This window comes from Melanostigma gelatinosum (assembly GCF_949748355.1).
Source record: "Melanostigma gelatinosum genome assembly, chromosome: 2".
Lineage (NCBI taxonomy): Eukaryota > Metazoa > Chordata > Actinopteri > Perciformes > Zoarcidae > Melanostigma > Melanostigma gelatinosum.
Window position 1 is genome coordinate 32,364,416 of NC_136635.1, and position 17,449 is coordinate 32,381,864.

At 47.1% G+C, this 17,449-nt stretch overlaps 1 protein-coding gene across 1 annotated transcript in view; it reads right to left on the bottom strand.

The window, feature by feature from the left end:
* The window catches only part of shank2a (SH3 and multiple ankyrin repeat domains 2a), a 120,987-nt gene that overhangs the window by 25,547 nt on the left and 77,991 nt on the right, over positions 1–17,449 (bottom strand). Inside the window, exon 12 of the mRNA XM_079291991.1 lies at positions 13,951–14,075. Within this exon, the coding sequence (XP_079148117.1) occupies positions 13,951–14,075 (125 nt within the window). The remainder of the gene's footprint in view (positions 1–13,950; positions 14,076–17,449) is intronic.

Sequence of the window (17,449 nt, forward strand, 5' to 3'; positions counted from 1 at the left end):
CGAGATATTAAAAACGTTTTATTTACTAAGTGATTCACTCGGACGGTAATTTGACGAGTAAGATCGTGAGATAGTGAGATAGTGAGGGGGTGAGATAGTGAGGGAGGGAGTGAGATAGTGAGGGAGTGAGATAGTGAGGGAGTGAGATAGTGAGTGAGATAGTGAGGGAGTGAGATAGTGAGGGAGTGAGATAGTGAGGGAGGGAGGGAGATAGTGAGGGAGTGAGATAGTGAGTGAGATAGTGAGGGAGTGAGATAGTGAGGGAGTGAGATAGTGAGGGAGGGAGGGAGATAGTGAGGGAGTGAGATAGTGAGTGAGATAGTGAGGGAGTGAGATAGTGAGGGAGGGAGTGAGATAGTGAGGGAGTGAGATAGTGAGTGAGATAGTGAGGGAGTGAGATAGTGAGGGAGGGAGGGAGATAGTGAGGGAGTGAGATAGTGAGTGAGATAGTGAGGGAGGGAGTGAGATAGTGAGGGAGTGAGATAGTGAGGGGGTGAGATAGTGAGGGAGGGAGGGAGATAGTGAGGGAGTGAGATAGTGAGTGAGATAGTGAGGGAGTGAGATAGTGAGGGAGGGAGTGAGATAGTGAGGGAGTGAGATAGTGAGGGAGGGAGGGAGATAGTGAGGGAGTGAGATAGTGAGGGAGTGAGATAGTGAGTGAGATAGTGAGGGAGTGAGATAGTGAGGGAGGGAGATAGTGAGGGAGGGAGATAGTGAGGGAGTGAGATAGTGAGGGAGTGAGATAGTGAGGGAGGGAGATAGTGAGGGAGTGAGATAGTGAGGGAGTGAGATAGTGAGGGAGTGAGATAGTGAGTGAGATAGTGAGGGAGTGAGAGAGTGAGGGAGTGAGATAGTGAGGGAGGGAGATAGTGAGGGAGTGAGATAATGAGGGAGTGAGATAGTGAGGGAGTGAGATAGTGAGGGAGGGAGATAGTGAGATAGTGAGGGAGTGAGATAGTGAGGGAGTGAGATAGTGAGGAAGGGAGATAGTGAGGGAGTGAGATAGTGAGGGAGTGAGATAGTGAGGGAGATCGTAAGATAGTGAGGGAGTGAGATAGTGAGGGAGATAGTAAGATAGTGAGGGAGTGAGATAGTGAGGGAGATAGTAAGATAGTGAGATAGTGAGGGAGATAGTAAGATAGTGAGGGAGATAGTAAGATAGTGAGGGAGTGAGATAGTGAGGGAGATAGTAAGATAGTGAGATAGTGAGGGAGGGAGTGAAGGAGAAAGTGAGATCGTGAGGGAGTGAGATAGTGAGGGAGATAGTAAGATAGTGAGGGAGATAGTAAGATAGTGAGGGAGTGAGATAGTGAGGGAGATAGTAAGATAGTGAGGGAGATAGTAAGATAGTGAGATAGTGAGGGAGTGAGTGAAAAGATAGATGAAGCCTGAAGGCCATAAACTGCAAAAACGGTTCTGAATCAACAACTACAAGAAGGGAAAACAGCTTTGAACCAGCAGCTTTATGGCTGAACATTTACAGTTTAATCAATAATGCACACACACACACACACACACACACACACACACACACACACACACACACACACACACACACACACACACACACACACACACACACACACACACACACACACACACACACACACACACACAGTGTGAATGTAAGAGCCTTCCGTCCCATCGAGCAGAGGGGCCTATTCAAAATCCATTATCATTATCATAACCATTGTAATAGTTCCACAACATTAAGCATCATCCGGCCCATTTAGCCCAACACGCCCCTGAATTTATCGGATCGCTCGGCCCAATCTCCTGCCGTGCACATAGTCCTGACTCACTGACGGTCGCTAATCCGGTTAATCAATTATAATCTGAGCGATGCAGGCGCCGCGCTGTGAAGACTCGCTGCTAATCCGGGCCGTCAGAGCGGATCAGAGGTCAGCTGATCCTCCTCAGCAACATAAACACAGACCAGAGTCTTTATACGCAGCATCCTCTGCTGTGACTTGTGTTTGGCTGGAATCTGTTCTTTCATACCTTCCTGACGGCAGACATCGGTGAAGCATGTACGACTTTGTCTATCGAAGCTGCAATCTCTTTCGTGTAATATGCAACTACAGTGACATGCAAAAGTACTCATCTCCTTTAGCCTATTTTATTGAATTCAAATTGATTATGAATTCGATTTTGTGCTTGGTGAAATTAAATGGAAAAAAACGACTTAAAAAACTGATAAGTGGTGCAAATGTATTCATGTGTTTCTTTATTTCACTTCAACGATTTCTAATATTTTGTGAAGGGCCATTAAATAAAATCCAAATCTATTCTGATTCCAGGTCGTAATGCAACACAAACAGGAAAATCACCGAGACGTGTGAGCTTTGTATCGTTCACACGACGATTCACTGAAAGAAGCATTATTTACATGTCGAGAGATTATACAAAGAAGGATCATTCGTTGTTAGATGCTTTAAACAGGAAGTTTTAAAAATCTTCATTTGAGTAAATATTTTGCAGCCAAATGAAATCATTGAGAGGATATTCAAGCTTTGTGTCTTTGTCTCTTCATGTACTTGACCTCCTTTACAGGGTTTGTATGAAGGTGATAAAGTAGTCCATGAATATGAGTTTAGTTAGTTTATGCTTTTTACCGGTTACATCTACAGTCTATGTTCATATGAGTTACACTCGTTTTACCTTTGTGCAGTATAAGAAAGAGCACACACACACACACACACACACACACACACACACACACACACACACACACACACCAGTATTAGAAACATGGAGCTGCTCTACATCTCAGATGGGGGCTGGGTGAGAACTCTCTGAATTCTGTATGTGTGTTTTTCCCCTTGTAGGAAGCTGGAGTACATCAAAGCAGGCTCATTAAATACAGAAATATACAGATTGTGTGTGTGTGTGTGTGTGTGTGTGTGTGTGTGTGTGTGTGTGTGTGTGTGTGTGTGTGTGTGTGTGTGTGTGTGTGTGTGTGTGTGCGTGTGTGCGTGTGTGTGTGCGTGTGTGTGCGTGTAAGAGAGACACACACAGGAAAAACACAAAGAAGAATAAAGTGAAGGATTGAAATAGGATGAGAGGGGGCCGGGGAAGATGGAGACAAGAGTTTTATTCTGATGACTCAGAGTCCGTTAGTAGAGTCTTGACTCTGATGAATCACGGAGCTGAATATCAAGCAGACGATGAGAGCACATTAGGGCACGCACACACACACACACACACACTCCTACACTTACACACGCACACACACTCACACACACACTCCTACACTTACACACACACGCACGCACACACTCCTACACTTACACACACACGCACGCACACACTCCTACACTTACACACGCACACACACTCCTACACTTACACGCGCACACACACTCACACCTGCACGCACACACACACACACGCACACTCCTACACTTACACGCGCACACACACTCACACCTGCACGCACACACACACACACGCACACTCCTACACTTACACGCGCACACACACTCACACCTGCACGCACACACACGCACGCACACACTCCTACACTTACACGCGCACACACACTCACACCTGCACGCACACACACGCACGCACACACTCCTACACTTACACACGCACACGCACACACACTCCTACACTTACACACGCACACACACACACACACTCCTACACTTACACACGCACACACACTCCTAGACTTACACACGCACACCTGCACACACGCACACTCCTACACTTACACACGCACACACACTCACACTCCTACACTTACACACGCACACACACTCACACCTGTACGCACACACACGCACGCACACACTCCTACACTTACACATGCACACACACTCACACCTGCACGCACACACACGCACGCACACACTCCTACACTTACACACGCACACACACTCCTACACTTACACACGCACACCTGCACACACACACACTCCTACACTTACACACGCACACGCACACCTGCACACACGCACGCACACACTCCTACACTTACACACGCACACACACTCCTACAGTTACACACGCACACACACTCCTACACTTACACACGCACACACACTCCTACACTTACACACGCACACCTGCACACACACACACTCCTACACTTACACACGCACACACACTCCTACACTTACACACGCACACCTGCACACACACACACTCCTACACTTACACACGCACACGCACACCTGCACACACGCACGCACACACTCCTACACTTACACACGCACACACACTCCTACACTTACACACGCACACACACTCCTACACTTACACACGCACACACACTCCTACACTTACACACGCACACCTGCACACACACACACTCCTACACTTACACACGCACACACACTCCTACACTTACACACGCACACCTGCACACACACACACTCCTACACTTACACACGCACACGCACACCTGCACACACGCACGCACACACTCCTACACTTACACACGCACACACACTCCTACAGTTACACACGCACACACACTCCTACACTTACACACGCACACACACTCCTACACTTACACACGCACACCTGCACACACACACACTCCTACACTTACACACGCACACACACTCCTACACTTACACACGCACACCTGCACACACACACACTCCTACACTTACACACGCACACGCACACCTGCACACACGCACGCACACACTCCTACACTTACACACGCACACACACTCCTACACTTACACACGCACACACACTCCTACACTTACACACGCACACACACTCCTACACTTACACACGCACACCTGCACACACACACACTCCTACACTTACACACGCACACACACTCCTACACTTACACACGCACACCTGCACACACACACACTCCTACACTTACACACGCACACGCACACCTGCACACACACAAGGCCGGGCTCAGCCTCAAGTGTTTCTCTGAGCCGTCTGTCGTCCGGGTCACCAAAGAGAAGTCACATGACCACGAGTGGTGAGCCAATGGCTGAACAGACACAGACGAGCCTCTCGTGGCGCGCTGGCACAGAGGGCTCTAACGGACGGCTCCCGGCCGTTGTACCGCTGCGCCCTGCCGGCACAGATCCAAGCAGCCGGCTTACACTTTAACAATAACAGTTTCATCAAGTCAAATAAAACGTTACAGAAATCTGCGTAAAACCATAAAATCACCACAGACGCAATAGCAAACACATCATAAGCACAAAGCGTATATCTGCACCAAGTAACCAAAGAATAAATGTTTCATCACAAGTCCACAGAGACAACGAACAGACAACGGTGCCTGAGACGGTCCTCCCTCATAACAACCACAACATCACTCATGTCAGTCACATATGTTTCAAATGAGGATCAACAATAGGAGTGAGTTCAAAACTCAGCTCAACTGAAACAACAGCAACCCGGCCGGGAGGAACCAGTGCAGTCTGTGCAAGAAGAGCTTTCACAACCAGGTCTCCTGGAAGATGGATTACATGTATCCAACATACTCCATTTACTATTCTACATGTTCATGTTTTATTCTTCTTTAATTATGTCTAAAAACTACTTCACTGTGTTTTATTGTCGCGCACCAACCGGCAAACCTTCACGTCGCCTAATAACAGAAATAACTGTCTGTGATCGTGACGACCGAACTCAATCTTCACATTCTTGCCGTCCTCGTCCCCTTCAGTTAGTTCCTCGCGTCCTCTACTCTCCGACTCCCCAGGTCTGTGGCGCTGAGCTTCGCTCGTAGGAAGCTGCATCATCGGCGTGCACACAGCGAGGCTCAACATGCCCCCGGTTGCTATGCGACAGTTGCTGCGTGATGCTGGAGGTGGAAGCGGCGCTGAGAACGTTGTCGGTGTTTTTCTCTCTTATTTTTGAGATGGATTGCATTTTATCAATGGACCCCCCCCCCCCCCCCCCTTCTCCTCCCAGTGCAGCCATCTTACAAAGGTTTTCAGTCTGATGCCATATTTTGACGGTGTTGTGGTTTCTTCAGCTCCCTGAACAGAGCTGCTCCTATAAATAAATGTTTTACTGGAGGGCTCTCTTCAGTCAAACCCTGAAGGCTGAAGCTTTCTGGGGTTCCCACAGCAAGAAAACCAACCAATCAATACTCAGTATTAGACAAACGTGAAGGCGACCAGGCGGAGACATGTAACACCTCGTGTGTGACACAAAGCCAACGGGACACAGAGGGACAGATCCATTCAGGAGAGAAGACACCGACAGCATGGTCTGTGCAGGACGTGAGGTCGTACTGTCTGATTGACTTTTGATTTTTAGGAGCTTTCAGAAGTTGGTAAGGATTCAGGACACAAGCTGTAAACACACACGATGGAGTTAATCACATCCAGCAGATTGATACAACATTCACTCTGAAAGGTGTTTGTCTCTGTAGTGGAGGGGAACCGATAGGATTGTACTGACACTAGTACTCTTATCGACACTCTTTTCGGTTCAATTTGATTCATTTGTGAGAAAAAAAGACAATTAATTAATTTATTATTCTGTCTTGAGCAGCAACACAAGAAGTTCCAAAATCTTTAAAATCCATTCTCAGCTAATCAATGATCTCAGTGATTATCTTTCATTGGTGATCCTGTTCTTCTGATCAAACTATGACCTCAACGTATGACCTCACTACCGTATGACATCACTGTTGCTCAACCGACAGACTGATGTTCTGCTTGTTGGTCACATGTTGTGATGAACTTACTTGTGAAGGTTTTATTGTGTTTGAGACAAACAGAGTTCTACAATGTTTCCTCCTCTCTGATCATGAGTCTCATGCTGTGCTGAGAGGAGACAGAAAGACAGAGACACATAGAGACAGAGACACACAGAGACACACAGAGACACATAGAGACAGAGAGACAGAGACACACAGAGACACATAGAGACAGACACAGAGAGAGACACAGAGAGAGAGAGAGAGAGAGAGAGAGGTTTAATATATCTTTATTTGTTTGTGTTAAGTTCCATTTACAGAGTTCTACTGTTACTCAAAACAAACAGAATTGTTTTCTGAACAACACGATACGTTATCATTTAAAACGGTTCAACAAATAAGGTCCAACAAACATAAACGTGTCTTTAATTGTCTGTAGGCTGAGATCTGACTCTCACTTAGTGCCCACTTTGTCCAGTTCTCTGTTCACTTTGTGAACTATCTTCTTGAGTCTGTATCCTTCCTGCTTCGTGAGACCTCCTCTGTCCTTGCTCCTCATGTGAGATCTGGCAGAGCTGGAGAGCTGCTCCTTGTCCGAGAGGTAGTCCTCCACTCTGACTCCTCTCACGTTCTTACTCCTCCTCAGAAACTCCTTGATCTCCTCCACGCTGTAGCCTCCAGAGCCCCGAGAGCTGCCAGCACCGTGTGTAGAGGGCTCACTGTTTACAGCAGAGTTCTCCTCCTGACTGGACTCAGAGTCCTCCCAACCGGACTCAGGGTCTTCTTCCGGCCTGGACTCACACTCGGCTGCTCCTCCACTCTCTGTAGTTGCCACTTTCTTGGCCTGTGAGCTTCCTCTGTCTCCTCTCTGTTTCCTCTTCAGCTGAGGGGCCTTGAGCTGCTCCTCGTCTGCTTCCATGTCCACCACCCTACCTGCCTCCACCTGTCCTCCAATACTCTCCCTCACCTGCTGGACCTCACTTGCCCCGTCCTTCCTCACCTCTTGTCCCCCACTTGTCCTCTCTTCTATCACCTCCTGTACCCCACCCGTCACCTCCCCTCTCGCCTCCTGTACCCCACCCGCCTCCTCCTGAGCCCCACCCGCCTCCTCCCCTCTCGCCTCCTGGGTCACACCCGTCTCCTCCACCCTCACCTCCTGTGCCCATAACCATATCACCTCACAGAAGGAAGCGTGCACCCCCACTCGGTACTGCTAGCTCACCTAGCACCACGGAGCTAGCTCGCCTAGCACCACGGAGCTAGCTCGCCTAGCACCACGGAGCTAGCTCGCCTAGCACCACGGAGCTAGCTCGCCTAGCACCACGGAGCTAGCTCACGTTACAGCCGAGGAGGACGCCGTTAACGTTCACGCCTCGCCCGTGAGTAGACTCACGCTTCCTTCTGCGCCGTGATGCGGTTGGAGGGTGTAGTTGGGAAGAAAATAGTTCCTACATGAAACTGACTTCTGAAAGAGACATTGCTTGAATCTATTTTTTTCATTATTTTTTTGGACATCTGGTCCCATTATGTTGGAGGAAAGGCAGACTGTCTATTGTTCTATTGTTGTTTATCTGAGTCAGAACTTATATTCACAAACTCTGCATGAGTTATGTTTTGTGCTTCTGAACTGGAAGTTTTTGGACAATGCAACACAACCTTGTCTTTAGTTCTATTTAACAGAATCATGCCTCATTTTATTTTGCTTCGTGTTGAGTTATGAGCCTCTGTGTTGAATTTGTCTCGTTAGTTCTTGTCAATGTATTATCAGAGTCTCCTGAATGCTGTTCCTACTTGTATTCATATTCTCTCTTCTTCCATTGTTTCTGTAAGGGGTAGATATTGCATACCTTTGTAATGACTTACATTCTATTTTTAGATTGACTTTGTAACATCTGGCCTGGGACTACAGATGTAAAATAGCTTCTTGGCTAACTCTGGAGCATTTACAGGAATGTTTTATTGATGTGCACTGTGCCTGAAACCAATAAATATAATAAAACCAATCTAGATGGATCAACAGCATACAGGTAAGAGGACAATGTGTATGTTTTCATTTGGGATGAACTGTCCCTTTAAAACCTGTTGAAAAAGTCCTCAGATGAAGGAGGCTGAAGGTCCGCTGTAGTTTAAATCAGTACGAGATCTGTCAACATGTTATTCATGTTATGGGAATAAAATGAGACGAAAACTAAATGTGAACGGCACAGAAACAGGAAGCTCAAATCTCAGATGCACTTGACTTGTGACAAAACAGATGCATCCTGGGTAATACACCGTATGGTGAGGAGGAATACAACAGTGCAGGTGAGCCTTTAGAATCACACACCTGGTCACAAAGAAAACAAAAAAAAAGCCAGGCGCAACACAAATGTACTGGGAGACGGTGTGTAAACACACACACACACACACACACACACACACACACACACACACACACACACACACACACACACACACACACACACAGGGCCATCTGTCTGAACACTCCCTCCTCTGTTATCGTTCCTCTGTGTGATGAGCGCTCCCACAGCACCGTGTTTTATTTACCCAGACACGCGTTCTCTGGCGGGTTTGAATGGAGAGGACACAGCTGCAGGTCCTTCTCTGCGCTCAGGTTCTCAGGTGAGTGCTGCGTTCTTCAGCTCGTCGGTCTGAGAAGGACCCACGGGACCTCCAGGTGAGAGTGAAGTCTCAGTGGTGAGTTCACATTCAATGCTAATCAATAAAGTCATCACAGATCAAATAAAGCAATGCCATTGATTCACGCTCATAATGATCACATCTCAACAGGAAATGAATAAAAAGACTCATATCAGTTGTTACGATCTTCTTGAAGCTATTGTTCTCCAACGTCACCATGGATCCAGCGGCTGAATCACTTCCTAAACCAGCTGCTCACTCTCCTTGTTTTTATCATACAAAAAGGAGGAAGTAGCGCATTCCTGAGGGACTATTTTCAACGGCGGATGAATCCACATTGGGTCCTCTAGTAAGCATGTATGGCAGCAGGGCGGTGTATAAACAACAGTGTGTGTGTGTTCATCAGATCTATGAGGCTGTGACACACACACACACACAACTTGTTGTTAGAACATCTGTTGTCTTTTCATAGGATTTAGTGTAGAATAACAAGAAAATAGAGAATTGCCGGCGAATCCCTTCAGATTTTCAGTCTTACGAGACCTGATTTGTGGACCACAAAAGGAACGAAGCCTTCTTTTACGTTGCACCTCTTTCCCCCTCAGACAAGAGCGTATAATCATACACACAAATAAAACACTGATATCTGGGGCCAGTTATGACAAAACGTTTGCATGCTCACGAGCAAAGCATACACAAAGAAGTGTTCATGTCCACACAGAAAGACACGGTGCAACCTGGCATCCAGAATGAGGTCAGACTGCAACAGAAAGAGCCAAAGAGGGAGAGCAGACATTTGACAGTCTGCTTGTGTCGCTGGTCTCAAACGGCAGCTTTCCTCTTCTATATTTAACTGCATTTTAAAGCTCTCTGCCTTCAGGAAGACAGCGAGCGATGGGATGGAGACAACATTTGAATAGAGCATGGCCACCTTTTACTCCCGCTTTAGGCCTCAAGCAGCGTTCGTTAGATGCTCTTTAAAATACAGAAATTAGATGGTAGTATCAGTTTTTACACAATGACATTATATGCTTATATCATAGAGAGAGAGAGACAGACAGAGAGAGACAGAGAGAGAGAGACAGAGAGAGAGAGAGAGAGAGAGAGAGAGAGAGAGAGAGACAGAGAGAGAGAGAGAGAGAGAGAGAGAGACAGAGGGAGAGAGAGAGAGAGAGAGACAGAGAGAGAGAGACAGAGAGAGACAGAGAGAGAGACAGAGAGAGACAGAGAGAGAGAGACAGAGAGAGAGAGACAGAGAGAGAGAGACAGAGAGAGACAGAGAGAGAGAGACAGAGAGAGAGAGACAGAGAGACAGAGAGAGAGAGACAGAGAGAGAGAGACAGAGAGAGACAGAGAGAGAGAGACAGAGAGAGAGAGAGAGAGAGAGAGAGAGAGAGAGAGAGAGAGAGACAGAGAGAGAGGGACAGAGAGGGAGACAGAGAGAGAGAGACAGAGAGAGAGCGACAGAGAGAGAGAGACAGAGAGAGAGGGACAGAGAGGGAGACAGAGAGAGAGAGACAGAGGGAGAGAGACAGAGAGGGAGACAGAGAGAGAGAGACAGAGGGAGACAGAGAGAGAGAGACAGAGGGAGACAGAGAGAGAGAGACAGAGAGGGAGACAGAGAGAGAGAGACAGAGGGAGAGAGACAGAGAGGGAGACAGACAGACAGAGGGAGACAGAGAGAGAGAGGGACAGACCTCCCTGTCCTCTAAGAGCCTTTTGGAGGAAGGAATGCTGAGGACGGCCTGTGCTAGTTCACTGCACACTACTGACAGTTGTGTGCAGTGTTGCTGTCCTCAGAGAGATGCAGAAAGGCAGGGATCTGACAGAAGGACAAGTGCGTGCACGCACACACACACACACACACGCACACACACACACACACACACCTGGGGGCACAAGAGGCAGAAGCATTTGCATGTTACACTGGTCACACATCTCTTCTCCCGGCCAAAGTTGTGTGTTATATAAGAGTGCTTTACTCTCTCTACCTCCATCGCACACATCTACAGGATTCTCTTGGAACATCAGCTGCTGTACTTTTGATTGAAATAAACTCTCAGATATCAAACATCCAGTCTGAGTCCGGCTCCAACCGATCTCTGGTCCGCAGTGAACTCCACTGGTTTATTATTTTGGTGAAACTTCTCACATTTAGATCAAGAGAACGAAGCCGAGGAGATATTATTACAAGCTGTCTAATTCAGAGGTTCCCCACCTTTCTATTCCTTGAAGCCCCCCTACTTGTATCCAACACAAGTTCTGCAGAGTGAAGCCAAAGCTTCACGTGTTAAAGCTGCATTCTCTCTAGTGTCCACCAGGGGGCGACTCCTCTGGTTGTATAGAAGTCTATAGAAAATGACTCTACTTCTCTCTTGATTTATTCCCTCAGTAAACATTGTAAACATGAGTTTATGTCTCAATCTCTAGTTTCAAGTCTTCTTCAATACAGCATGATGTTCATTTAGTACATGATGGTCCATTTAGAGTCACACAGACCATAAAGCAGGGGATGCTTTAGGGCGGGGCTACACGCTGATTGACAGGTCTCTCTGCGTCTCTAGGAACGAATCACACACACGTGAGCGTGACGACAACATGAAGTCCTCTTCCTCCTCCGTCACACGCCGCAGCTCATCTCACTTCCTCAAAGTCAACACGCTGCATCGATATGGAGCTCAGGACACGATACGCGGCGAGTTCTTGATCCGCTCCAACACATTTAGGCGAACGATTCGAGTGCACAAAGAAATACACACGAGGCGTCCTCATGCCAAGCTGTGAGAGGCAATGAAAGATTGATGCTTCGCCGAGGCCCTGAATCATGCATGCAAATGGCCATGTTCTGCTAATGTACATTAAGGGGACATGTGCACTCCTGCAGACACAAAGCAGATGTTTAAACACACACACACACACACACACACACACACACACACACACACACACACACACACACACACACACACACACACACACACACACACACACACACACACACACACCTCTCTGTGAAATCCGCCTGGTGCTTTGAAATAAATGCCAAGATGATTAAAAAAAACTAATGAAATCAGCCCGCACTGGTGATACAATCCACTTGTTAGCAGTGGATCCTTAAATCTCGTCTCATGTGAAAGCCAATGGCTTCTTTCCAGTCTTCAGTCTTTGATGATGTCCTTCAACCTGTAATCTGAAAATCAACCCCCATCTTCAAGGATGCACCACTCAATGAAATGTGTGTTGAAGGAGACAAGAAACGAGGTTTCAAGGTTTCCCTCATGTACATGTCTGAATCCATTCTCCCAACATGGAATGTTTCAATCCGACCTCCTTCACATGTGATGGAGGACGGAAACGTGACGGAGACATCTTCAACGCACATCTGCTCAGGTCATGTGACTGTAACAGGATTACGCACCGGCGCCAACAGGATGCCATGGTAACCGCATCATCACCACGACATCATCACCGACCAACACACATCAGTCCGTCCGTCCGCACCACACATACAAAAACGTCCACTTGGACTCAAAGACGAACTGATGAGATTTTGGTTAAAATGTCACCGTGAGTTCATAAAACACATCATTTTTAGTATACAGTGAAAAAAAGTCAATTAATTAAGAAACAAGTCCGTTACACCACAACTGCAGCATCAGCCCGAATACAAACCACAGTCATTGTGTTGACAAAGGATTGCTCGACTTTGCGGCCTCTAAACCTGCAGAAATACAACAAAAATGAATTCTATAAACACATGCAAAAGGTGAAATTCACCACTAACTGTGCACGGAGCTCCTGTGTTATTGGCACAAATTTAAATGAGGTAATATGCAAAAAAAAGGTCTGTTTCTATGTGCTGCAAAAACGGTCCGAATCATAAAGATCAGCGCTGAAATTATGAGCATTTTCAGGGAGTTGGTGGGAGCTGAAGACTCTTTCTGTCACGTTTAAATTGCTCCTTGACGTTTTGATCTGTAGCTCTGCATCCCAGCATTGCAGTTGTCTTCTTCTCTCTCCATTGTTCTGCCGACAAAGGCGACATTTGTACTTTGCCACACGGATAATTGCAATCAGCTGCAAAACATCATGGGCGCGGTTTCCCCTGCAGCATCATCAGCGCTGTCATATGTTCTGTGAACGGGCCTTGAGACGGGCAGAGAGCGTCTGTAATCCTCAATATGAGCTGTGGATGTCTCCAACGTTTCTTCAGAGAGTCACGATCACAATCAGAAGTCAGCTGGTTGCATTCAATGAATCATTATCAATTCTGACAATATTACAGTAAAGGTAACCAGCTTCAAATAAAAGGAGGTCGTGTTCAAAGCCACTTGACTATTATGACAAAACGTCGTTCTCACGAGTGTCTTCAACGAGCAATAAAACCCTCAGAACGTCCACTGAACTCAAAAACAGCCTCACTTGGACATTTGGATTCAAACTCAGCTTTAAGTGAAATCACATGTTCAGAGGACGAAGCAGCACGATGTGCAGCATCAGAATAAAATCCAACACGCAAGCAACCAGGACATCAACGACAGAATCCATCAACAACGACAGAAACCACAAAGAAAAGCCAACAAGAAGCTTTCTCAGCTCAGGACTCACTGATTGGATACGCAGGTTAAACGGAAACACAGATGTGGAAGCGGAGCCGCTCTTACCTCGATGAGGAAGTCCCCCGTCCGGAGCCCGGCCTGCCACGCCACCCCTCCCTCATCCACGGACTCCAGGTACTGCAGCGCGGGGAAGGCGGGCGTGGGAGTGAACTCCTCGATGGGCGTATCCGCTGCACGGGGGAGTGGGGGGGGGGGGGGGGGGCAATAATTACAACACATTGAGATTTGACACCTGTTTGCATTTCACTCACACCTATATGTAACCTTTTCCTACTGAAACAAACATGTCAGCTGAGGAAACAGGCCTGTTGATGTGTCGTTATTCTCTGTGTGTCAATAACCAAAAGAAGCTGGACGTGTTTAGCCTAGCTTAGCATAAAGACGTAAGGGTTTACGGTAAAAATAATCCTTCCAGCAAGCTCCGTGTTTTTACAGATACATCTCCCAGTGACAGCGAAGTCTTAACTGGCAGCTAAATATCAATACAATTCCACATCATAACTCTAATACGTCGAGGTCAGCCAATGAAAACGAAGGAGACACAAGTTGTTTCTATCTCACTTTCTATCTCACACAGCTCTCTGAGTGATGGAGCTACTATTCAACTGAAATAGTTTGAAAAGTATTCAACGCTTAGCGCTGTTGTTTAAACAGAAAAATGAGAGTTGTGAAAGTAACAGACAAAAAGATAAACAACTATTCATGATGGAAGGCACAATGGAAGATCGTTATTAAAGAAAACAATGCATGTACAGTTTGCACACCAAAACGTGATATTTTAGAAGTGATCTTTATAATGTTGTCTTCAACGTTTCCATCTTCAGCTCAACGGGGCTCCAGGGTGAGGGAGGCCAGAGTGCATTCATGAGAAATTGGCAACCGCTTTTTAACTTATAGAAACAGGGACAGCAAGCGTGCAACCGCAAATCATAACGCTGCAACAGTGAGATCTACAACACAGATTCAAACAACGCTGCAAAGGTGTCTGTTTCAGATCAAAATCAAAGCTCCACCAACTGTCAACATCAAACAAACGTGCAAAATGATTCAACTGACGAAAAACGAAATGTAAAGTATCCCGCCATCTTTGAGCTGAACCACAGCAAGAACAACGTGCACATGACGTACACATGACGTACACATGAGGTACACATGAGGTGCACATGACGTACACATGACGTACACATGAGGTACACATGACGTGCACATGACGTACACATGATGTGCACATGACGTACACGAGGTGCACATGACGTGCACATGACGTACACATGAGGTGCACATGACGTACACATGACGTACACATGAGGTACACATGACGTGCACATGACGTACACATGACGTACACATGACGTGCACATGACGTACACATGATGTGCGTTTCATGATCAAACTGACGCACGTTCAGATATCATCCGAACTACTCAGAGAACTGACTGGAACTGGCATCCATGTTTTCAGTTTGGGGAACCAAAAAGCTGCTGCCTGGTTTTAAAAGTGACACACACACACACACACACACACACGCGCACACACACACACACACACACACACACGCGCACACACACACACACACGGTTTCAGCCCCCCCCCCCCCCTCCCTCTCTTGCTCTTGGGAAGGTTACAGGAATACTGCGGGCTGCTGGGAGAAACCAGTGTTGACAAGTGACACTTCCTATAACTCATCCTGCGACTGCAAGAAGAGCCGGTCCGGGTTCCACGAGGGTTTGTTAGGGCTGGGCGGTGTGACCAAAAATGCATATCACGGTATTTTGTAAGACTCTGGCGGTTTCACGGTATTTGTTTTTCCGCGTTAAAGCATTAATTAATTCAGGCCGAAAAGAAGCAGCGGCCAGCGAGCGGTGAACAGCTGTTTGTGTGGTGTCTTCCGTTCCGTCACTTCCTGTTTACTTCACCTACATTCCCCTGGGTCCTAAAGCCCTCCATGGAAAGAAACGGGATTAGACCGTAGGATTAGTTGTTAGTAGGTGTTGTTTAGGTTTATTTCTTGAGTTATTTATATGTATATATTATTTTATTATCAGAAGAGTGAAGAAAAGGTTACCCTGAAATGCACACTCCGGTACACTAGGTGGCGGTATGCACTATGCAAGTTGGTTGCGATCCGCCAATGGAATTTAAAGAAGAAGAAGAAGCCCCTCTACGTACAGCTTCTCATCACGTCTCTGTACATTCATAACAAATACCACACATGTTACGGTAATCAGCGTTGCATATGTGTCTGACCTAAATACCTTTCGTTGTTCAGTCTTTGTTCATCCTGCATCGCTCTGTTCTGTTCTTTAATGTAACGTTACTGCGAGCTTTACCCAGCATGCAGTTTTGGTGGTGAAATTTTACAAATGTACAATTGTTGGTGCTACAAATTGTTTATCTGTCACAAACTGTTGTGTGTGGTGTTTCGCCGTGTTAAAGAGTGTTCGTTGTGGGTTATTCATTGTTATGAAGTTATGAGTAGGGTTCCCTCTCAATACAGCGAAGAGAACTCGCTCCGATCGTAGCGCTCCCAGCTGAGAACAATATATTTTGCTGCCTGTTGAAGAGCGACAGAAGTTGCCTCTGACGGTATATGAAAAATTCATATCGTTGAACCGGTATACCGCCCAGCCCTAGTTCTCCATGACTGTGGCGTGACGTTTCTTTAGGTGTGTGTGTGTGTGTGTCGTGTGTGTGTGTGTGTGTGTGTGTGTGTGTGTGTGAGTGTGTGTGTGTGTGTGTGTGTGTGTGTGTGTGAGTGTGTGTGTGTGTGTGTGTGTGTGTGTGAGTGTGTGTGTGTGTGTGTGTGTGTCATGGAGACGCAGAGAGAGAGAGAGAGATGGACGAGGAGCGTAAAAAACTGCATTAACGCAGAGCGCAAAAGAGGATGTGAGCTTATGTGACAGCTCGAGCATCAGTGCATGTTTGCACGTGTGTGTGCGTGCGTGTGCATGTGTGTGTGTACGTGTGCATGTGTGTGTGTACGTGTGCATGTGTGTGTGTGAGGATGAGCTCTGCTGGGTCAGTTCCCCCGGGGTGATAGCAGAGTGTGTCAGAATGACTGGAAGAATTCCTCTTGTTTTTCAGGCCAAATCCCTCTTTTCCTCCGCCTCCATGTCAGCGTCTCTGCCTCCCCCTCTTCCTCCCTCTTCCTTCCTTTTCCTCCCTCTTCCTTCCCTCTTCCTCCCTCTTCCCTCCCTCTTCCTCCCTCTTCCCTCCCTCTTCTTCCCTCTTCTCCCTCTTCCTTCCCTCTTCCTTCCTCTTCCCTCCCTCTTCCTCCCTCTTCCCTCCCTCTTCCTCCCTCTTCCCTCCCTCTTCCTCCCTCTTCCTCCCTCTTCCTCCCTCTTCCTTCCCTCTTCCTCCCTCTTCCTCCCTCTTCCTTCCCTCTTCCTTCCTCTTCCTCCCTCTTCCTTCCCTCTTCCTCCCTCTTCCTTCCCTCTTCCTCCCCTCCTTCCTTCCTCTTCCTCCCTCTTCCTTCCTCTTCCTCCCTCTTCCTCCCTCTTCCTTCCCTCTTCCTCCCTCTTCCCTCCCTCTTCCTTCCCTCTTC